At 36.8% G+C, this 23,354-nt stretch overlaps 5 protein-coding genes across 5 annotated transcripts; all 5 read left to right on the forward strand.

The window, feature by feature from the left end:
- Nucleotides 1–5,215: 5,215 nt before the first annotated feature.
- On the forward strand, nucleotides 5,216–6,211 carry LOC131793750 (trace amine-associated receptor 13c-like). Its single transcript, XM_059111229.2, has one exon. The coding sequence runs from the start codon at nucleotides 5,216–5,218 to the stop codon at nucleotides 6,209–6,211; it is 996 nt and encodes a 331-aa protein (XP_058967212.2).
- A 2,964-nt stretch (nucleotides 6,212–9,175) lies between these two features.
- Nucleotides 9,176–10,525, forward strand: LOC131793748 (melanocyte-stimulating hormone receptor-like). Its single transcript, XM_059111227.2, has one exon. It carries the CDS (start codon nucleotides 9,358–9,360, stop codon nucleotides 10,306–10,308), a length of 951 nt encoding a protein of 316 aa, XP_058967210.2. The 5' UTR covers nucleotides 9,176–9,357; the 3' UTR covers nucleotides 10,309–10,525.
- Nucleotides 10,526–12,520: 1,995 nt separating this feature from the next.
- Nucleotides 12,521–13,755, forward strand: LOC131793735 (melanocyte-stimulating hormone receptor-like). The gene has a single exon (XM_059111208.2). It carries the CDS (start codon nucleotides 12,591–12,593, stop codon nucleotides 13,563–13,565), a length of 975 nt encoding a protein of 324 aa, XP_058967191.2. The 5' UTR covers nucleotides 12,521–12,590; the 3' UTR covers nucleotides 13,566–13,755.
- A 3,004-nt stretch (nucleotides 13,756–16,759) lies between these two features.
- LOC131793749 (melanocyte-stimulating hormone receptor-like) lies at nucleotides 16,760–19,191 on the forward strand. The gene is made up of 2 exons (XM_066172514.1): nucleotides 16,760–17,310; nucleotides 17,594–19,191. The coding sequence occupies exons 1-2, from the start codon at nucleotides 16,760–16,762 to the stop codon at nucleotides 18,030–18,032; spliced, it is 990 nt and encodes a 329-aa protein (XP_066028611.1). The 3' UTR covers nucleotides 18,033–19,191.
- A 2,367-nt stretch (nucleotides 19,192–21,558) lies between these two features.
- Nucleotides 21,559–22,596, forward strand: LOC136283623 (melanocyte-stimulating hormone receptor-like). Its single transcript, XM_066172762.1, has one exon. The coding sequence runs from the start codon at nucleotides 21,605–21,607 to the stop codon at nucleotides 22,562–22,564; it is 960 nt and encodes a 319-aa protein (XP_066028859.1). The 5' UTR covers nucleotides 21,559–21,604; the 3' UTR covers nucleotides 22,565–22,596.
- The last annotated feature ends 758 nt before the right edge of the window (nucleotides 22,597–23,354 follow it).

Below are 23,354 nucleotides of genomic sequence, written 5' to 3' on the forward strand. Positions count from 1 at the left end.
CTGTTAATCCGTTTGAAGTTGAAAAGACAAACACGTGGTTTTTCGTTTGTCTTGATAACCATACCCGATGTAGGACCATCAGTAATGAAAATCCATACCCATTTCCAGACCACAATGGCTCTAAAACCATGTTTTTAAGGAGACCCATGCTGATTAACTTTAAAATGGGGAAGTACTCTCCCCCTTCACCCACCCCCCACAACTTGGTAATGTTTTCTGTGTTTTTGTTTGTTTTTATGGAGTTACCATTTGTTGTGGGACCAAAAGTTTTTCTTCTCTATAAAGGTAATCATGCGAATTGAAATTTCAAAAGATTCCAAACGTTACGTTAACACTCTTTTTTCATCCTAACTAGGAGTTTTGCAGAGACGAATTAGCTAGCGATTGATTTGAGGGAACTTAGCCTGTATTTTTGTTAAGGAGATGGCTAAGTGTTCGCTGTTTGCTGACTTCTGCTTAAGATTAGAAAAGGTAAATTGAAAAAGAAAGGAGATAATGCTGCATGAGGAAAAACAAACACAAAAGAAAAATGTATTTATTTGATGCTTGGCACGTGAGGATAGACGGACTGTTTCGACCCTGTATTAAGTTTGAAAAGAGCGAAATGATTAAAATCAATAAAATTATCCGCAGAGAAACAAATTTAAACGATCTATTACGCGCTTGCGCTGATAGAAATACTACCTTGCTATTGTTCGGTGCCTTCTCCTGCGCCCCCTAAACTGACGTATATTAAAAAACTTACACGTAGAGATGGACAAAATATACAGACAAAAAGCATGTGGCACTCGCCATTTTCGCAGTATCAACTATTCGTAAATTAATGTTTCCATTATAGGTATTCTTGTTCATTCTCAAACCCCAATCGGGGGATGGAGACCAAAATTACTGATAGTCCTCTACTCCTTACTTAATGGAGGCGTATCTTATTACATTTTTGTCTCTGAAAGTCTGTTTACCGTAGAATATTTATGAGAAACCGGAATTTTTTTCTTTCGGTCACCCGAAATGTATTTTTTAGTCATCACTTTCTTTTGCAGAATCATGATTTTGGCCAAATTCATTTGTTAAGCAAAACTTTCATGTCGTTCTTTAAAGTCGTTGTATAATTTTGCCTAACCAATTCCAGTCAAAAGCATAACGACGTCATATTTTATGGAGAAAATAATATTTTTGATTATGAATTAATCTGTATGGATTTTCAGTTCATAGGTTGTACTTCACTTTTGTATAAGACATCTATTTTCCTCTTCGTTCGCAAACGTGGTTCTGGAGTTTTATTCCGACTCAAAATTCTCTTTTAAAAAGGGGCAACTTTAAATGACAATCGAAAACTTTGCTGTTAAATATATAAATCGATCGATGAACGTGAGCAAATAGTTCTAGATTCCTTATACAATGCCTTTGCTGTTTAATATCTACTCCGACTGATTCGCTGTATACGAAGAAACATACCAGTTTCTTTGTTTTTCGTTTTCAACAATTTTCATCCTGAAAGCATAATTTATAGGAGCTATACGACTTACCTCGTGGGTCCTGTCAGTTGCAGTTCTGTTACTAACATCCCCCGCAAACAAAGCTGACCGTTTTTTACTGAAGCCCAATGGTCACTCCTAAAGGGCGCTGTTGCGTAATTTATTCAATTTGGAACAGTTCGGCAGGTATCATTACACCCTTTGTGGCAACTAATGTACTTCGTATTTCGTATATTATTGCAGCACTTTTCCTACGAGATCTTCAGGCCATCTAAAGTTCAACTAGATGAACTTTCTTTTCAACATTGCATATTAAATTTTTTTTTGTGTATGTGTAGGTGCAATTATATAAAAGTAAGTTTTCAATATCTGTCATTTAAATCGTTGAATTGCGTGTGATTTGACGTGACAACCAGCGAAACCTCAAGATTTTGAATGCAGTTGAGGGATTATACATGTCAAATATTTCACAGCGCAAAATGGTAAATTTGTAAAACTTTTATCTGTGACACTCTCAAGTGGACATCCGGCCAAGTTTTTTCAAAAAATGACAAGTCAAATCTTTTAACTTGGCCTGAGTAAACGGAAAAGCCCATCATGAATGCGCAAATATTGATTAGTTCCACCAACAGCTTTTATTAGAAGATTTACAATTTTAAGGGTCTGTTCATTTGGGTAAATATTTCGTTGAAATAAGATAAATTTTCATGTTTGACGTTGCAAGAGTAAACACCGAGTTGCATTTGACATCACACAGGCATTTACAGTTCCGTTAATCTTGATGCTTTAACTTGATAATTCTCTTCGAACGAACAGCGTAGATTATTGTGGATACAAACTTGTCACCAAAGTCGCAAATGCTATATAGATGTGCCATTTCACAAAATTTGGCCAAATTTAGCCTTTAGAAAGAAGAAAAAAGCCGAATGAAACTTAAAACTTACGTTCAGAATCTTTGAAATGGTAAATACAAGGGAGGGCACGCAAAAAAAAAATGGAAATAAGAATTATGAAGCGGATTGCCCTTACGCCGGAATATTTGTAAACTGCACAATCTAAAAAACTTCATATGTCTTCGTTAGAATGCATCTACTTGTATGAAAGCGAGAAAACAGTCTTGGACATTTTGCAGGAGACCAGGTACGAAAAAGGAAAGGAAAAATTCTGATATTCTGTTATATCGGATAACAGAGGAGAAATTAAAAGCGTTGCATTTAAAATTTTTCTCTTTGTGTTTCAGTAGATTTGATGTAACCTCTTAAAAAAAAAAAATGCAACGAAATAACCGAATTTCTTTTGGAAATGTATGAAATGTAATATTTCGTAAAATGAATGGAATAAATTATATATGGTCTGAGAATGATTCATTAAATGACAAACTGAATTTCGCTGGAAAATAACAGTTATCGAAAATTGCAGAAAGAAAAGCCGAAAAGCTCTAGCAGGGCCCGTACCCATGCCTCCACGGTACCACTTGAGACTTCTTGGATGAGAGACAAAATTGATGAGCAAAGAAAAGTAATTACATCGCAGTTGGCATGGTAACAGGAGGATGACAAATGGCCTCAAATTTTTTACTAAAGTTTAAATGAAAGGGAGCACTCAACTAATGAATGTTATATTTATAGATGAGTTTTAAACGGATGCAATCGAAAGAGGACCCCTTAGCGTGCCATCTTGTATTTGTTCGATTTCAGCTGGTTATTTTGACTTGTGTCATTTGAATTGGATGTTATTCTTCAAAATTCTGTCAAATAATCTTTACCAGTCGACATTACGAGACTGCAACATATGCATCGCCCTTAAGCTCGTAATTAGCAAGTGACTCAATTTATCGGCCGCTCTCTTACTTGCTACATAGAATATTTAGGATTTAACTTGATATTTATACTAAGACTCCTGGGAATCTTGACAGATATCTCCCTTGCATTCAGTAGTTAATAAGTGCAATCTTTTAAATCTATTGCGCCCTCTCTTTCGTGCTAACTTAGCCTGGGTCGAGAAATGGAGTTGAAAACACTCAAGATTAATAAAATAAGACCTGTTGCTCAAGTTTTCTATCGTTTATCTCGAATTGAGAAGAAACTTGAAAGCTAAATTGGCTAGCTATCATTCCCGTCTGCTTGGCTTTAATCATAAATTTTAGTTGCTGATGCATGAAATTAATAAAGTCAATACATTTCTTTGTTTTGCATTAATTATTGAATAACAACATGAACTTTCCAGAGAACCAGATCAATCCTTACACTGAACACTTCTGTCTCGCTCGCTTCATTACTCTGCGTATCAAATATCACTTTATAAAAGATGTACATTTACATTTTTCCTCTTTCTTCTTACTGATAACCTCTCAAAAATTTACTGTAAACGCTATCACCTGCCCATCAGGCGTACTGTTTTGTCCAATATTATTATGTTGGATGGCCTGTGTTATATTTATCTCCGATTTCAAGCGTACAATCATATCAATACTTTGCATCAGAGACATTTTTCACAATCATCCACAATTATTTATTTCTTTTTCAGTGTAAGGCATGAATTTAGCAATTCTTCTTAAAGTCAGATTTCTCTGGGCTCATCAAGAGAAAACCAATTCAGTTTTTACATTCCCTAATGGCTAAATGAAAAGGATTGCGAGCATCAATTTCCGCTGCTTATTAGAGTTTACAGCTACCTGAAAAATATTGCATCCTTAGCCACCATTTAAGGGTTTGAGATAAAATATACCACATAAATTTACGTAGGTTGTTGTTCGACATGGTAAAAAAGGGTAAAGCGTCATCATCTGTGTGACATAGTTTGTATCATTTTGCTGTTATTGCGCAAAGATCAGAATTAAGTATTGCTGGTTTACAGGTTTAGAGAACGTGAAGCCGCTACATTCACAACAAATGATATACCGGGCTTATTGATAGACAGCTATCTCCGAAAAAGTTCTTCTAAATGCATCAGATGTGACTCAACCTAAGGTTGAAAAAAGTGTGTCCGAGAGACAATCTCCATAAAAAAGAAATTGTTTTGATCACATGTTATTACTTATATTGGATGAAATGAAATTTCATTATCAGTCATTTCCACCGTTCGAGAACGGGAAGTTAAAGAAAGGGGTTTCACTTATAGCTCTCACGACTTTCATGATCAATTGAGTTTACAAGTTAATTTCCAAATCAAACAAATGATAAAATTTAAGCACAACTTATGCATAGGGACTGTTTAACACCATGAAGATTTATGTTGCCATAAGTAGTATTAGTTTTGAGCAAACATGACAAAGGCTTCCATAGGAACAAAAAACGCGTTTCCGAAACACTTGTTCATATACAATTACAGCTGAAGAGGAACCTTTGAGTTAACGTTATTATTATCATCTCTTTTCATCCTCGGGTTATTTGACAGCCAAGAAACTACGTACTTTGCGACTCCCACGAAAAATTGTAAAGGCGTCGTGTTTCCGAAAGGCTCCACTCTAGTACAGAGTCAATGCCTGCCTTCGGGCGGCCAAAATAATTGAAATAAGAAATTGAAGTGCCCATTATTTGTTTGCGCCAGCTGCTAAGGGACATGATCTATTGTTAGGTATAAAAACTTGATGTAAAAAGGTGGGTCACAAAACTTTTACACATATGTTGCTGCTTATCAAAGGTTGATTCTCGGTTATGCTTGGTTTTTGCTGACAAAAGAGAAAAGAAGCTAATTCTCAGATACCGTCAGACTGGGATGTGCAAATTGGAAACTTCTAAATGTTCTCAAATATAAAAGAAAACTGTTCTTTGAATTGCTCAGATATGATAAATACAACGTCGAACAACGGTCTATGTCGTCGTTACACCGCGTTTGCAAATGAAGACATTCCGCGGTTATTCATCATCCTCAATTCCGCCGTGAACATCATTTCGATGATGGTATCCATTTTGGCAAATAGCCTGGTAATAGCAGCGGTCTGGAAAACGCCTTCCTTACGCTACCCTTCAATTTTACTTCTCTGTGGTCTCTCACTATCTGATGTTTTTGTTGGTTTGATCGTGGAGCCATTTTACGTCACCGTGGAATTGTTAAAAATTCATGGTTATCCAAAAGGAGATGATTGTACACTGGAAACGGGATATTTTGTGATTGCATTCCTAGTTTGTGGAGTTTCGTTTGGAAACGTAACTCTTGTAAGTATGGATAGATACATGGCAATCCACTATCCACTGAGGTATGATACTATTGTTACTATTCCGCGGGTATACATTCTCATAATTTCGTGTTGGGTTCTCAGCGCTTTTTGTTCTAGTATTTTGCTATGGAATATGGTCATTTTTCTGTATCTGGTGACAGTTGTTTGCGCAATTCTCCTGATAATGTCAACATTCATCCATATCAAGATCTACCGAATCGTCCGCCGCCATAAAAGTGTGATTCAAGCTCAAGAACAGGCAGTCCATTCGACAAACGCCGAGTTGAATATGGTGCGTTTTAAAAAAACTGCCATGAACACGTTCCTTGTGTACTATTTCTTATTGCTATGTTACCTACCCTTCGCTGTAGCTAGCATTCTACAAATTTTGACTGACGAAAAGACCAATTCACCTATCCTTTGGAAAGTGGCCACCACAACAGGGAATTTTAACTCAGCACTCAATCCGTTTCTTTATTGTTGGCGACTCCCAGCTATGAGAGGTCCGGTCACAGCTTTGTTTAAGAAGATTTTCTGCCCTCTAAAAATCTCCTCATCATGTATTTTTGGCAACTAGACTGCTCATAGGTGTTTCACTTCAAGAAATGGAAAAGGAGAACGATTTCTTAGGACTTCCGACATCAGTCTCTCGAACAAATTGGTACATTGGATGCTTTACATCTGAGCAGTTTAAACCCCGTGGCCTTAAGAGGCAAACCGCATTACGTCGAATGCCAAAATTTAAAAGTTGATTTGATGCTCTCGAGCGCTGATGGAAACTTATGATAATACAAGATTCACTTGAATCGAAAAACTCGAATCCCCAAGAGAAAGTGAATTATCCAATAGCCTGGCCATTGCAAACTTTAAGACTAATATGGTTTGTAAAAACGAGTCAACTATACCTCAAATTTGTATCAAAAGTATTTTATTCCTAGACGCCATTCGTTCAGTTCTACGAAATAAAGGTTTTCCAAACACACATGATATTTGTCACGGATGTCTTGCCTTGCCTTTTTTACCTCGACCTTTGACGAGAAAAGCAAATTATTTGAATTTGCAAGATAATGTTGGATAATCATGTGAAAATTAAAGGCCGGAACATATTATTGTCATTAGTCAAGAAATGATGGATGGTTTAAATCAACTGATATTAATGAAGATAACTAGGAGTTCTTCCGTTTTTTTATTCGATAATACAAGATTCACTTGAATCGAAAAACTCGAATCCCCAAGAGAAAGTGAATTATCCAATAGCCTGGCCATTGAAAACTTTAAGACAAATATGGTTTGTAAAAACGAGTCAACTATACCTCAAATTTGTATCAAAAGTATTTTATTCCTAGACGCCATTCGTTCAGTTCTACGAAATAAAGGTTTTCCAAACACACATGATATTTGTCACGGATGTCTTGCCTTGCCTTTTTTACCTCGACCTTTGACGAGAAAAGCAAATTATTTGAATTTGTAAGATAATGTTGGATAATCATGTGAAAATTAAAGGCCGGAACATATTATTGTCATTAGTCAAGAAATGATGGATGGTTTAAATCAACTGATATTAATGAAGATAACTAGGAGTTCTTCCGTTTTTTTATTCGATAATACTAAAAAGATAAAAGAAAGATCCAATGATAGAAATTCAAAGCATTGCTCTCCAAAACCATAAGCTAAACTTCTGCTTCAACAGACTTGTTGAGGTTAACACTAAGAAATTCCTAGAAGTGGCTCTCTATTTACAACCACGCAAGGGTACACTTCCAAGGGAAACCAATAATATTTCTTGTTCTTATGCGACACTTGAAAGTCAAGTAAGGCCAAATTGGAGTTTCGATCAGACGCATTTTCAGTCGTTCCGATTGCAAATAAAAGGGTATCACAGTGACATTTACACGAAGCATTTCCACTTTTTCTTCATTCGGTCACATACTTCACATACATCAAAACATAGAGATAAAAACGAGTCAGCCCTAAGATCGTACCGTTATGAGCTGATGATAATGAGACAATTTCAACTGTTTTTGCAAAAAAAGGTCAGATTAATATATTTTCAAAGCAGGAGTCATAGTTTGAGAGTTGAATAGTCGCTGAGCTGTAAGAGGCTAAGGGTAACTAGGACTTTAAATTGGAACTTCGAGTCTATGAGACGCATTTAGGCGACGAAGGAAAATTCAGATATTGACTCATTAAATTCATATCCAGAAGAATGCGATTTATGGCTTTGCAACTGCAAACTTTTGAGTTAATGCTCTCTTGAAAAGATGATCAATGCGCTATAAATTTCGGTTAGCACCAGAAAAAAGCCACAATTCAAAGCCTACCTGACGCAAGAAATGTTTCCATGGTAACAGAGTGCTTCATTTTCAACAATCATTCACAATTGTTTTTTTCCATTTGATCTTTCATGGAGAAAATTTTCTGATGTAACGTACAACAATGACACATCTCAAAAGGGACATTTTCACTAAGTGCAAATTAATGGCTGATGAAAAATTTAATATCCCTCCAAGACAACAATCTGAGGATCCCCGATCGCATTCACGAGAACTTAAAGTTCTAGTAATATTTTCCTATCAAACGAAGAGAAAATATTTCAAATTTTCAGAAGTTTCAAAATTAGCTACAGGATTAATCATTCTTTCAAGCCTTTAAACGTTTGGCAAGGTGCTTTGGACCACTAAAAAGAAAGTTATCGCAAAAACTTGCTGAGCCTTTTTGAATTATTATAAAATACAAACTGAGATATCCACTATATAAGGGTACCATAGAAACGGCTGTAGCCTTGTGATATATTCATTTGTCAAGTCGAAAATTTTTTTTATCCCGGTAAAATTCATGAATATTAAATATGTCATGATTCCAGATTCAAACAGCTTTTTTCGCGTTTACGTTAGTAGACTTCCAAAATATTGTTTCTCTTTGTTTAGTTCTGTCACGAACACGCAAAGCTGACGAAAACGCAACTTCGCTTTAAGCGTTAAGATAGGAGCAAATTTATCTACTAAGTGAGAGGGCTTCCTCTATAGTGTCTCAGATGATCTCTCGCTTTATATACTTTAAACTCTTTAAAAGCCCTCTCTTAGGGAGAAGGGTATTGCTTTGCAGAACTAGGGGAGAGGTCTTAAAAAAGAGAGAGGACTAAATAAACATTCACCGAGAGGTGCAATTTGAGAAATTGCTTTTCTCGTCAGCTCCCGCCGAGTAATAACGAATACCGTCTTGAGAATACATTTCTTTAGTTGAAAGTCTGCTATATTTAACACGAATACTACTACAAGATTTAAATGCAAAGAACACTCCGACATGCACGCCAAACTAGTCCGCATGCATAAAAAAATCATGGTGTAAACTTTTAAACAACATCATCGTTACATTATTATCTTGCGATGTGTCTTTATTTTAGAGTTTTTGTTTCGGGGAGAGGAGAGGAATGGCGTATTAAAGAGAGGCTGAATATAGCGTGTTTAGATCTCACGATGTTCGCAGCTGTGTTATGAACATTTGATGCAGTTTTCCCCCTTGTCGACTGTTCATGGTCAAACTGATCTGCATTCGGGCTTTTGGACAACGCCGACACCAAGCTCGAGGAACAGACAAACAAATCATATCATCATTAAAACAACTCGGCCTCGTATACGTACTAACAAGTGAATTTCGATTATTTAATTGTTTTGGTAAATTGTGAATGATAACTTTTCCTTAGACAACTCAGGGATCGTAAACATGGCAGTGCTAAACAACGATCTGCGCCGAAATGTAGTCGAGTCCTGCATGGTTGATCATGAAAACGTTCCACACCTCTTCATCGTCCTCAATTCCACCGTCAACATCATTCTAATGATAATATCGATCCTAGCAAACAGCGTGGTGATAACAGCAGTGTGGAAAACGCCATCCTTGCGCTACCCGTCAATTTTATTACTTTGTGGTCTCGCAATGTCTGATGTTACTGTTGGTTTGGTTGTGGAGCCCTTATTTATTGCCCTGGAATTGTTATTACTTCGTGGTTATCAGGATACCGATGTTTGTAGGCTGGAAACGGTGTTTATTTTCAGCGCATATTTTGTTTGTGGAGTTTCCATTTTAAATGTCCTACTAACTAACGTAGATAGATTCTTAGCGATTCACTATCCACTGAGGTATGACACTATCGTAACTGTCCCTCGTGTTTTTTCCCTCATAATTTCGTGTTGGCTAATAAGTGCTTTAAGCACGACTTTATGGGTATGGCATAAGACGGCATTTGAGTATGTGGTTAATGCTTTCATGATAGCGTTTGTCAGCACATCAACAGTCATCCAAATTATGATCTACCGAGTAGTTCGCCGACACAGAAGAGAAATCCATGCTCAAGAAGAGGTAGTACGCATAACACATCATTTCAATATGATGCTCTTCATAAAAAGTTGCATCAATACAATCCTTGTGCACTATTTCTTAATATTTTGTTACTTGCCTTATCTCGTAACTGGGATTGTGTATTCTGTTTCAAAGGGGAATATTAGATCGCTGATAGTTTGGAAACTGGCGCTCACAGCAGTATTCTTAAACTCGGCTCTAAATCCTTTCCTTTACTGCTGGCGACTCCAAGCCATTCGGAATCCTATCAAGCTTTTACTCAGGAAGATTTTCTGCCCTAACAGTGACACTTCGGCTTTAAACCGTAGTGTATAGCAGGTTAAAGCAATTTGATACTGTAAGGCTTTGTTTTATTAAATCTTATCTCATCACGAACATTTCCTCATTTATTGGGGGTTTCTTGGGAAGCTGTCAAAAGACAATCCCTTTTCTTAAAACATCATTGAAAGATAGAGATCCTTGCTTATTTGATCTCAAACAGATTTCAATAAAATTGTTCGAAATATTTTTGGTTAGATGCAATGCATCGGTGCTCATTTGCATCAACTTGTTATAGGGCATAAAATGGGGACTAAGACAAAAATCCTATTTTACATATATATGTACATAAATGATAACAAATACGGCTGTTAAAAAAGTTGAGACATAAAGCAAATGATATTAACCATATAGAGAGAGACACATGACAATGTAAAAATATTAATAGGTTAAAAACTATTTTCGTCTTGAGACAAAAATGATTATATCTCTAATATCGGCGAATTCTCAGAACAAATATGTCTGTTAGATAAATTTAGACACGAAATATGTGACATTAGCCGTATGAATAAAGATTCATGCTATTAATTAATGCTATGAAAAATAATAAAATCAAGAAATAAAGCCTTCAAAAAGTATATTTCTTGTCGGAGCCTTTGTCTATCTCAACGAAATTTACCTGACTGTCAGAAAGGAAAAGGAATAAAATCCCAGCTTGAAACATCTCTTTTTCCCTAGTGCGCCGCTAAGCTTTCAAGAAATAATTTTTGTTTGTTTGATTAGAGTCACAAGCACACAAAGCTTATTAGGGAAACGCCTCCGGGAGAGGGTCTTAATAAGGTACGATTGAAAATAAGCCGTGTTGACGGTAGGCGGTTACATTTTATGCCGTTAAATGGTTTATTGTTAATTTTTTCGGAATGACAGTTTTTCATCAATGGCTACCATTTTGTATATACAGTCGAACTTGTATTAAGCAGCATCGTATTAAACGGTCACCAGCTGTATAAAGTGGTCGTTTTTCAAAGTCCCGAATTGTTTTCCCCATAATCACGGAGATTTCTGACGCAGCTTTGTGTTTGTCATATCATTTTACAGTTGTAGGTTTTACATAAGCGACGTTTTAGGACGATACTTTGTGTAATTAATTAAAAGGGAATCACTCAAACAAAAATAGAAATGTTTCAAGTTAATTTTAATCAAGTTTCTCTCCTCGAAGTCCGCAAACATTGCCATAATTCGAAGCGGCCCTACATATGCAAACATTGTTATGGTAACTTATTTGGGAAATGGCTGAAAGCAAATTTCCGAGTTGCTTTCATGACCCAAAATTCACTCTTAGCAACCATCACTCAACTACTCCTTCTTTCCATTTCTTCTTGCAAGTCCTGTTCAGTTTGAATTCCTGTATGGGGCTAGACTGATAGTTAAGAATTGGCCACAATTTTCGCAGTCTACTATGAAATAACGTGTATTTGACCGAGGGCTAAGATCTGGGACCAGAAACTATTACTGATGGATGAAAATCGATCGAAATTAATACTGAGTGCATAATGTCTCAACCAGGGTTTAAACAAATCTTGCGCATACGAGGCGATCGAATAAACATGCTTTCGAGGGTGACAAGCTGTCTTACATTGCAATATTTAGAGACCTTGTTTTTAAACCTTCTTGATCCGGAATTTGAATACTCGATCACCGAAAAAGGAACCATGTTGATGAACTTCATTCTGGAATGATGGCTTTTAAATGGCCTCTAATTAACATGCCGATTTCTGCTCAGAAAAAGGTTACGTGGCGGATGAAAAGGGAAAAAAAATGTATCCAAAAAAAATCTAGAGAAAAAGAAAAGGAAAAAAAAAACTCGCTACTGTCTGGAGTTGATCCCTCGGCCTTTTGCTTGCGGGGAGAAGCACCAAGTAAGCAACCAACATTCATTTTGACTTTTACGTTTGTTTGTATCGTTTGCAAGTGGGTGCTTTAATAGTAATAATAATAATAATAATAATAATAATAATTATATACTATAATAATAAGGATTTATTGACAGTATTTCTACATGGTGGCTCTACATCCGTTTTTTTGTGTCCGGTTTGATGCAGCAATTTTTGGATGAATTGGTAAAATGTCGTTACTGCACCACTAGTTTCATTTTTGACCTCCTGATGTTTGCAGCTGTGTCCTAAAGATTTCGTGTTCTTTTCCTACTCGTTGGCTATTGACTTTGTTATTGTTCTGGGACGAAGAAGCGTTAAGACAAGACATGTCAATACAATCATTGCCAACTACCCATCCCAGATAAGTTTCAATTGAGAAATCACTCTTTCTTATCATAAAACATGATGGAAAACTTCCCCACTAACAACTCCGGTATCGCAAACAAAACGCTTAAGGACGGTTTATGTCATCGCTACACCGCATTCGAAAATGAAAACACTCCACATCTCCTCATCGTCCTCAATTCCACTGTGAACATTTTCCTAATGATAGTATCGATCATAGCAAACAGCTTGGTGATAGCAGCAGTGTGGAAAACGCCTTCCTTACGGTATCCTTCAAATTTATTTCTTTGTAATCTGGCATTGTCTGATGTTATTGTTGGTTTGATCGTAGAGCCATTTTATCTCACCGTAGAATTGTTAAAAATGCATGGTTACCCAAAAGGGGATGATTGTACATTGGAAACGGCATTTTCAGTGATTGCATTCCTAGTTTGTGGAGTTTCGTTTGGAAACGTGACTCTTGTAAGCATGGATAGATACATGGCAATCCACTATCCACTGAGGTATGACACCATTGTTACTATCCCGCGGGTATACGTTCTCATAATTTCGTGTTGGGTTCTCAACGCTTTTTTTTCTACTATTTTTCCGTGGAATGAAGTCGTTTTTGGGTATCTGGTGACAGTTGTTTGCGCAATATTCCTGACAATGTCAACATTTATCCATATCAAGATCTACCGAATCGTCCGCCGCCATAGAGGTGTGATTCAAGCTCAAGAACAGGCAGTCCATTCGAGCAACACGGAGTTTAATATGACGGGTTTTAAAAAAACTGCCTTAAACACATCCATTGTGCTCTTTTTCTTACTGATATGTTACCTGCCTTTCACTGTAGCCTGCATTCTACTAATTTTGACAGACGAGTCACCTATCCTTTGGAGAGTAGCTTCCACAACAGTGTATTTAAACTCAGCACTCAATCCGTTTCTTTATTGTTGGCGACTCTCAGCTTTGAGAGGTCCGGTTATAACTCTGCTTAAGAAGATTTTCTGCCCTTTTAAAACCTCCTCGTCATGTATTTTTGACAACTAGACTGCTCATGAATTTAACTGCGGTGTTTAAATTTTAAGCTTTATCTTTGTAAGCTGGAAAAGGTATTTTTAGTTTGTGGAGTTTCGAATTTAAATGTAACATTCACTGATGTGGATAGATTCTCAGAGGTTCATTATCCGCTAAGGCAGGACACCATCGTTATCATCCCACGTGTTTTTTCCCTGATTAGTTCGAGTTGGCGTTTGAATACTTTCTTTCGACCTTATTCCTGTGGTATATGACAGCAATTTTATATCTGGAAACAGCTTTAATCGCAACTTTCCTCAGTGCGTCTTCAGCCATCCAGATAAAGGTCTTCCGAATTATCCTTCGCCACAAAAGGGAAATCCAAGCGCAAGCGCAAGAATCAAAGTGCTCTGTGAGCAAATTCGTGAATTGACACATGATTTTTTGGATTATGTTTAATGTTATTTGGTTTAGGGAATTTTGTGGTTGATTGTAATATCTAGAGTACGAGCAGTAGTTCAGTGTTCGCTAATGTAGCAAAGAAACAAAGTAACGTTGGGATAAGAAGGCATTACAATTGAAATGATCATGCTATTACATTTGACAAGGTGGATGATGTTAATATCATTTTACACGTATATCATTTTTGTTTCTGGTTCAAAAGAAAAGGTTGGAAGTAAATGTGGGTGAAAAGTGAAATTTACTCTCTATCATTGTAAATATTAGAAAACCAAGGCAATACTGTCTTAATGAAAACGTTAACGATTCCCTCTTTATTAATTAAATGAGACAAACGGGAACGAGTTTTGAGTGATATAACTAAGCCAAGACTGCCACCGTCATTTTGGATCTCCGCCTGGGTAGATTTTAGTCACGTGCTAAGCAACGTATAATCAAGAACAAGATAGAATTTCATTTCAGGCCTATTTATCAATTTTGTGGTGTATAAATTTCGCATTTTAGTACGTAATATTTATTTTGAATCTTCAAATTGTCTGTCAAATTGAAACTTAAAAGAAAATTGTTCTTTAAAAATTCACCGAAAATCGGTAGCTAAAATTGTTTGTTTAGGTGTTATTTGATTTTCGTGATAACTTGTAATTTCGTCAGTCGCCGGCATCTTTTGTTGCTTCACACAGGAAAAACACACGATACGAAATGTAATGATCTATTCTGTCCTCAATCTCACGCCATAACAGAAAAAGCTTTTGAACATCTGTAAACTCCGAGCGCTTCGCAGTAAGTTATATTTTCAATGAATCTTCGGATTTTTTTCAAGTTCAAGGATTGTAAATTACAATTTTATGAAAAACGAAGGTTGTTCTGTTATTTCATTCTGAATCCTCGCATGCCTGCCAGTCGCTGGCGCCGCTTGTTGAAACTAAAACGAAAAAAAAAACTCTTTTAAGATTATCATTGGCTCCTTTTTCACCCCACCACTATTCTTAGCAACAAAGGTCGCCATTTCGTTTGTTTATTGCTCGCCAAAAACTATCAAATGCACTCAAAAGCCTAAAATCGAAAAGAAGTTTACAGGAATCGACCAATCGAGCGAGCGAGCGAGTGCCATTCTCCACATCATATCTACAACTCGCTCTTGCGCGTGCGCGCAATTCACGAGTTAAAAAGGAGTACAAAAAAAACACATCAGGTCAATATGGCGCGCTTTATGAAAACTTGTATAAACACGCTCCTTGTTAACTATCTCGAAATGTTGTTACTTGCCTCATCTCGAACTTATAACTTTGAAAACTAACTCAGAGAGTAAGGTTAGTTGACCCAGTGTTGATAAACTGACAACTACTGTGATATTTCTTAACTAAGCTCTGAATCCACTCCTTCACTGTTGGCGACTCCCACGACTTAAACGGTTGGGTTAAATACGAAACGGAGTTTTTCTGTAATTACAGAAAGTGAAGGTTCATTCAAAACCTTGAGCATCTATTCTCTATAACTGTTGTTAAATGAATATATTAAATTCTTTCAAATTTTCCTTTTTTTCCAATTGTGAGCAACCAATTCAATTTTCAAGATGCTGCAAGGATCATGTTGCCAATTGATATATGGAAATTTTGAAACTGGAACTGAGGGGAAACATATATGCATTTATCAAATGGAACAATCAAAAATAGTTCAGTCCAAGAATTTTGAGTAAAATTATGGCTTTCTTAAATTCAACTTTATTATGTCATAATATTATTTATTCCTTTAGTAGAAGTTTCTTCAATCGATGTGAAAAGAAGATCCCCTATACAATGTTATTGACAAGATATAGATTCTTGCTTATTTGAACTCAAACACATGCGCATACGAATGTTCGATATGCTTTTAATCAAATATGATAGCGTAAATTCACTAGAGTAGCATCGTTGTTTTGCTGGTATCAAGCATCTCTTGCTTTGGAACGTCAAGGGGAAAGAGAACTGTTCTTAAGACAAGAATGACTGTATTTCTTATGTCGGCTGATTCCCAGAAAAATATGTCTGTTACATAAATTTAGACATAAAGTAAACTATAATCAGCAGCTGTTCACCTATAGATTCAGCTTTTTATTCCTTTAATAAAGAAGTACATTTTTGTCCTAATAGGTCTCCAGAGAAAATAAAGATCTCCTAAGGTTGTAAGAGTGAGTTAAGAACCAAAAAGCTATCTTGAGGGAGAGGGGGAAGTAGAAATAATGAAATGTAGAAATTCCAGATGAGGGGAGGGGGGTTGTTCGAGAGGAGGCTTCATAAAAAACTGTCTTAGTTTCAACTGAGAGTCATTGTTTTCCTTCACAAATTTCGGCCAGCTTTAATGAATACCACAAAAAATCTGAATATAATTCGTATGAAAGGCGTACGTTATTTGACACAGACTCTAATACAAGATTTAAAATGTAAATATGGGCTGATCGAGCCAAACCCTAATCTAGGCTGAATGTATCACAATTTTACGGTATAGTGTAAACAGTTAAATAATAATATTACCACTGCTTCATTATCTTTTAATTTTTCAGTTTTTGAGTCTTGCTTGGGGGAGTGGAGAGGGGAGAATTATTTTATAAAAAGGGCTCAATAAAACATTCTAGAACTAACGAACTAATGATGTTCGCAGCTGTGTCATAAAGATCTCGTGTCCTTTTCCTACTGAACGTAAGACGAGGCATATCAATACCATCAATACAAAATGCCCATCACGTATTTTAGTTAAATATTGACAAATCACTCTTTTTTTTGTCATAAAATATGATGGAAAACTTTTTCACGAACAACTCTGGTATCGTAAACAAAACGCTTGACGACGGTTTATGTCATCCCCACATCACATTCGAAAATGAAAACACTCCAAATCTTTTCATCGTCCTCAATTCCACCGCGAACATCATCCTGATGATAGTATCGATCATAGCAAATAGCTCGGTGATAGCAGCAGTGTGGAAAACGCCTTCCTTACGGTATCCTTCGATTTTGTTTCTTTGTAATCTGGCATTGTCTGATGTTATTGTTGGTTTGGTGGTAGAGCCTTTATTTATCACGGTGGAATTGTTAAAACTTCATGGTTATCCAAAAGGAGATAATTGTAGGCTGCAGACGGCATTTATCACCATTGGACGTTTAGTTGGAGAGGTTTCGTTTGCGACCGTAACTCTTACAAGCGTGGATAGATTCCTAGCAATTCACTATCCCCTGAGGTACAACACCATCGTCACTAACTCTCGGGCATACTTTATCGTTATTTCGTGTTGGGTCTGTATTGCGCAAAATTCTAATTTCTTTGCGCATTATAATTTGATGACGTAACAGATATAATTGTTAAGATTTTCTATCGCTAGACAGTGTTATGGACACCTAGAACCAATGGGTAAATATTTACCTTGATTTCTTTTGATATTATCGATATGAACTGAAACCAATTTGTTAACCGATTACTTTACAGATTTCGAATCTTCGATCCATATCCATGAATTTTGTCATAACATTCATCCGTTCTTTATTGTAATAAAATATCGAGGTTTGGAACCTTTGGTAAATTAATGTCCTAACACACCGTCACAGGGTCGTCTGTGCTTTTTGTTCTAGTTTGAACCACTGGAGCTGGAAGGCATATAGGTGTGTAGTAGTCGTTTTCATGGCAGTGTTTCTCGGTATATCTACAGTCATCCAAATTAAGATCTATCGAATCGTCCGCCGCCACAGAAGAGAAATCCAGGCTCAGGAACAAGCAGTACACATAACACACCATTTCAACTTGGTGCAGTTCACTAAATCATGCGTTAACACGTTCCTTGTGTACTGTGTCGTATTACTGTGTTACTTGCCGTTTTTCATCGCTTGTATTTTGAGCTCTATAGACGATAAGGTCATTTCGCCGCTAGTGTGGAAACTGGTTCACACAGCTATGTTTCTAAACTCAGCTCTGAATCCGTTCCTTTACTGCTGGCGACTCCCAGCTATAAGAGGTCCCGTTATGCTTTTAGTCAGGAAGATTTTCTGCTCCAAGAAAGTCACCATGGGGTAAAACTGACGTATATAACAAGAACTGAAGTATATAACAAGAGAAGATATTCTGCAAACTCCAAGCAACGGTTTTTAATAATTAAATACAGTCGAATTGTATTTTCATGTAAAGTTAAAATCTGTTTGCTCGTCAGTTGAAAACACGGCTTGTATAACGAAAGCACTTTGATATAGGATTAGTTAAACAGAGGTGTTCAGTAAAAGTTAGACCTCGCAGTCAAGATTATCAAAAAGCAAAAAAAGGTTATTAGGGCGCGTTTGTAATTATCTCAGTCATAGAAAAATGAAAGGGCCAGACAAAGTCTAGAGCACTTACATGCTAGTTGTCCCTTAATACGATACTAGAAAATCTCTGACTCTTCTGTATTAGTAATTTGAAATTTATTTAACCAATTTACCTACCAAAATGTTGAAAAAAAAATTTAAAAGTCAAATCATGCATTAAATATATGCATGCACTGATAAAAGGAAAAACATTGTTTATAATAATTCTTTGAGTGGTGAGTCATACAGAAGCTCACCAAAACCTATTTTCGTTTCATTGATTATGTTACACTTCCTTTTTCTTAAGAGGAGATCTTTCTCATTACAGAGTAATTGAACATGTACAAGTCCTTGCTTTTGTAATCTCAAACACATTTTAAAGACTGCGCGAGGTGGAGTTTGTTTTCAAGCATTAGCATAAGTTCATCAGAGATGCATTGCTTTTCATTTCGCATCGTGCGAGTCATGATTTCGGGCTTGAAAAGAAGACCACTTTTTGTGACAGAATACTTAAATTTGCTGATTCCTTCGAAAGATTTGTGTGCCATAGATTTGGTATTTGGTAAACATTTTTAACTTAGCCACTGAAAAATCATTTTTAATGAAAGTTCGTTAGTTTAATGGTACTATGATCTAATAAAAGCTGAACAAAGAGACAGCGGACTGGGGCTAGATATCGCATTCTTGTGGTCGTAACGTCCTATATGTACTATGAACTAAAAGTGCCCCCAGAGTATTAGCACACCGATTCTACTGAAAATAAAAGGTTTTATATAAAGAAGTGTAAAATCTATCAGAATAAAAAAAGGGTGGCTTGATCAGAATTTTTCGAATCATTGGTGCAAAAATCTAGCTTTGATCCTCACTTTAAGATAAGAGAAGGTGTGGTCCTTTCTAAGTGGTTTTGCTACGTTTAATCAATAAACTGCATATTTGCGTAGTTTACAATCACGACCGGCTTTAGTAGTCCAAAGTTTTCTCTTTCATCTCAACTCTCAACTCTCGGCTCTCTTTTTCGGAGCCTGGGTACGACATTTCGGTGAGCTACTGCTTGGTTATCTTTGCCAACCCACTCGTGGAATTAAATATTTGATCATATTAGTTGTTTTTCCATCGTAAGATCTGCCAACTAGCTTTGTGACCTTTCCCTCCAGGCTTTGACGTATCCAACTTTTACAGCACCTTTCAAGATTGCATCACTTTGCGATAAAACCTTCCGCTTTCGTTATGATATGCGTTCTAGGTCTATGTAACAACTGGTCCAGATTTAAACAAAAGAAACTTTCCGAAGTCCCTCTACGATTCGTCCAAGCTTCTAGATGATATTCGCTGAAAGAACCATCTGCAAGTTTCCTGATGATGTTACAACTGTTCCCGATTAAAAGCAAAGAAACTTTCTGAAGTCGGCCCTACGATTCGTTCAAGATACTACATGATGTTTGCGCGAAGAACCGTCAGCAGATTCCTTGATCACCAACCTTTGATCCACAGTACGTAAGCCAGTAGATAACATTGAATATTGCAAAAAGTAGAGGAAAGGCAACCCGTGAATAGCTCTCCAGTGATTTGTAATTGAACTGGATATAGTACAATTTGGCCTCTTGCACGATAGACTAGCGCCTAAGGGTGTGTTCCCTTTCCTCATTACTGCGTAACGTTACAGGAAGTTGTACAGTGCTCGAGCTGACAGTTTTTCATCAAAGACTACATGTACGTGTCGAACCTGTATTAAGCAGCATCGTATTAAACGGTCATCAGCTGTAAAAAGTGGTCGTTTTTCAAAGTCCCGAACTGATTATTTTCCCCATAATCACGGCGATTTCTGACGCAGCTGTGTGTCTGTCATGTTATTTTACAGTTGTAGTGTTTACATAAGCGACGTCTTAGGGCAATACTTTGTGTAACGGGGTTCACGTGTCCAGCTCATGGGAACAACACGTGTTTTAAAGTTCGGAATAGAAAATTGGTCTTTTGCGAATGTAGGACTAGAGTTTACTTCAATATCCACCTCTATTAAGTGGTAGTGATCACCTTTTACTAAATCCCAACGGCCTGTTTTAGTCTCCCGCGGTCCCGCCTGTATTGGACGTTCAATTAAAACGGAATCATTCAAACAAAAATAAAAATGTTTGAAGTTGATTTTAATCAAGTTTCTCTCCTCAAAGTCCGTAAACATTGCCATCATTCGTAGCAGCCCTACATATGCAAACGTTATTAGAGTAACTTATTTGGGAAAATGGCTGAAAGCAAATTTCCGAGTTGCTTTTCTGACCCAAAATTCACTCTTAGCATCCATCACTCAATCACTCCTTCTATACACTTCTTCTTGCAAGTCCTGTTAACTTAATGGGAAGTTCGCTAGCGTGTAAGACTTTCGCATGTTCAGTTTGAATTCTTGTATGGGGCTAAACTGATAGCTAAGAATTGGTCAAAATTTTCGCGGTCTACTGTGAAATAACGTGTATTTGACCGAGGGCTAAGATCTGGGACCAGAAACTATTACTGATGGATGAAAAATCGATCGAAATTAATACTGAGTGCATAATGTCTCAATCAAGGTTTAAACAAATCTTGTGCATACGAGGCGTTCCAATAAACGTACTTTCGAGGGCGACAAGCTCTCTTAAATTTCAATATTTAGAGGTCTTGTTTTTAAATCTTGTTGATCCGGAATTTGAATACTCGATCACCGAAAAAGAAACAATGTTGATGAACTTCAGTCTGGAATGATGGCTTTTAAATGGCCTCTAATTAACATGCCGATTTCTGCTCACAAAAAGGTTACGTGGTGGATGAAAAGAGAAAAAAAATTGCCTTTGAAGAATGTATCCAAAAAAATTAGTGAAAAAGAAAAAGAAAAAAAATATCGCTACCTTCTGGAGTTGATCCCTCGACCTTTTGCTTGCGGGGAGAAGCACCAAGTAAGAAATGACGTGGCCAACATCCATTTTGACTTTCACGTTTGTTCGTATCGTTTGCAAGTGGGTGCTTTAATTAAAATGATAATAATAATAATAATAATAATAATAATTATAATAATAAGGATTTATTGACAGTATTTCTACATGATAGCAATTTTTGGAGGAATTGGTAAAATGTCATCACTGCACCACTAGTTTCATTTTTGACCTCCTGATGTTTGCAGCTGTGTCCTAAAGATCTCGTGTTCTTTTCCTACTCGTTGGCTATTGACTTTGTTATTGTTCTAGGACGAAGAAGCGTTAAGACAAGACAAGTCAATACAATCATTGCCAACTACCCATCCCAGATAAGTTTCAATTGAGAAATCACTCTTTCTTATCATAAAACATGATGGAAAACTTTCCCTCTAACAACTCCGGTATCGCAAACAAAACGCTTAACGACGGTTTATGTCATCGCTACCCCGCATTCGAAAATGAAAACACTCCACATCTCTTCATCGTCCTCAATTCCACTGTGAACATTATCCTAATGATAGTATCGATCATAGCAAACAGCTTGGTGATAGCAGCAGTATGGAAAACGCCATCCTTACGGTATCCTTCAAATTTACTTCTTTGTGGTCTGGCATTGTCTGATGTTATTGTTGGTTTGATCGTGGAGCCATTTTATCTCACCGTAGAATTGTTAAAAATGCATGGTTACCCAAAAGGGGATGATTGTACATTGGAAACGGCTTTTACAGTGATTGCATTCCTAGTTTGTGGAGTTTCGTTTGTAAACGTGACTCTTGTAAGCATGGATAGATACATGGCAATCCACTATCCATTGAGGTATGATACTATTGTTACTATTCCGCGGGTATACATTCTCATAATTTCGTGTTGGGTTTTCAGCGCTTTTTGTTCTAGTACTTTGCTATGGAATGAGGTCGTTTTTATGTATCTGGTGACAGTTGTTGGCGCAATTCTCCTGACAATGTCAACATTCATCCATATCAAGATCTACCGAATCGTCCGCCGCCATAGAAGTGTGATCCAAGCTCAAGAACAGGCAGTCCACTCGACCAACGCCGGGTTGAATATGGTGGGTTTTAAAAAAACTGTCATAAACACCTTCCTTGTGCACTATTTCTTACTGATATGTTACCTGCCTTTCACTGTAGCCTGCATTCTACTAATTTTGACAGACGATTCACCTATCCTCTCGAGAGTAGCTTCCACAACAGTGTATTTAAACTCAGCACTCAATCCGTTTCTTTATTGTTGGCGACTCTCAGCTTTGAGAGGTCCGGTTATAACTCTGCTTAAGAAGATTTTCTGCCCTTTTAAAACCTCCTCATCATGAATTTAACTGCGGTGTTTAAATTTTAAGCTTTATCTTTGTAAGCTGGAAAAGGTATTTTTAGTTTGTGGAGTTTCGAATTTAAATATAACATTCACTGATGTGGATAGATTCTCAGAGGTTCATTATCCGCTAAGGCAGGACACCATCGTTACCATCCCACGTGTTTTTCCCCTGATTAGTTCGAGTTGGCGTTTGAATACTTTTTTTCGACTTTATTCCTGTGGCATATGACAGCAATTTTATATCTGGAAACAGCTTTAAGCGCAACTTTCCTCAGTGCGTCTTCAGCCATCCAGATAAAGATCTTCCGAATTATCCTTCGCCACAGAAGGGAAATCTAAGCGCAAGCCTATTTATCAGTTTTGTGGTGTATAACTTTCGCATTTTAGTACGTTGTATGTATGTTGAATCTTCAAATTGTCTTGAAACTTAAAAGAAAATTGTTCTTTAAAAATTCACTGAAAATCGGTAGCTAAAATTGTTTGTTTAGGTGTTATTTGATTTTCTTGATAACTTGTAAATTCGTCAGTCGCCGGCATCTTTTGTTGCTTCACATAGGAAAAACACACGATACGAAACGTAATGATCGATTCTGTCCTCAATCTCACGCCATAACAGAAAAAGCTTTTGAACATCTGTAAACTCCGATCGCTTCGCAGTAAGTTATATTTTCAATGAATCTTCAGATTGTTTTCAATTTCAAAGACTGTAAATTACAATTTTATGAAAAACGAAGGTTGTTCTGTTATTTCATTCTGAATCCTCGCATGCCTGCCAGTCGCTGGCGCCG

The sequence above is a fragment of the Pocillopora verrucosa genome, chromosome 9, assembly GCF_036669915.1.
Source record: "Pocillopora verrucosa isolate sample1 chromosome 9, ASM3666991v2, whole genome shotgun sequence".
Lineage (NCBI taxonomy): Eukaryota > Metazoa > Cnidaria > Anthozoa > Scleractinia > Pocilloporidae > Pocillopora > Pocillopora verrucosa.

What these genes read in the sequence shown, in the direction of transcription:
- LOC131793750 (XM_059111229.2), top strand. Translation starts at nt 5,216, where the DNA reads ATGTTCTCAAATATAAAAGAAAACTGTTCTTTGAATTGCTCAGATATG.
- LOC131793748 (XM_059111227.2), top strand. Translation starts at nt 9,358, where the DNA reads ATGGCAGTGCTAAACAACGATCTGCGCCGAAATGTAGTCGAGTCCTGC.
- LOC131793735 (XM_059111208.2), top strand. Translation starts at nt 12,591, where the DNA reads ATGATGGAAAACTTCCCCACTAACAACTCCGGTATCGCAAACAAAACG.
- LOC131793749 (XM_066172514.1), top strand. Translation starts at nt 16,760, where the DNA reads ATGATGGAAAACTTTTTCACGAACAACTCTGGTATCGTAAACAAAACG. An exon ending in GCGCATTATAATTTGATGAC is followed by an intron (nt 17,311 to 17,593) that starts GTAACAGATATA and finishes TTTTTGTTCTAG; the next exon opens with TTTGAACCACTGGAGCTGGA.
- LOC136283623 (XM_066172762.1), top strand. Translation starts at nt 21,605, where the DNA reads ATGATGGAAAACTTTCCCTCTAACAACTCCGGTATCGCAAACAAAACG.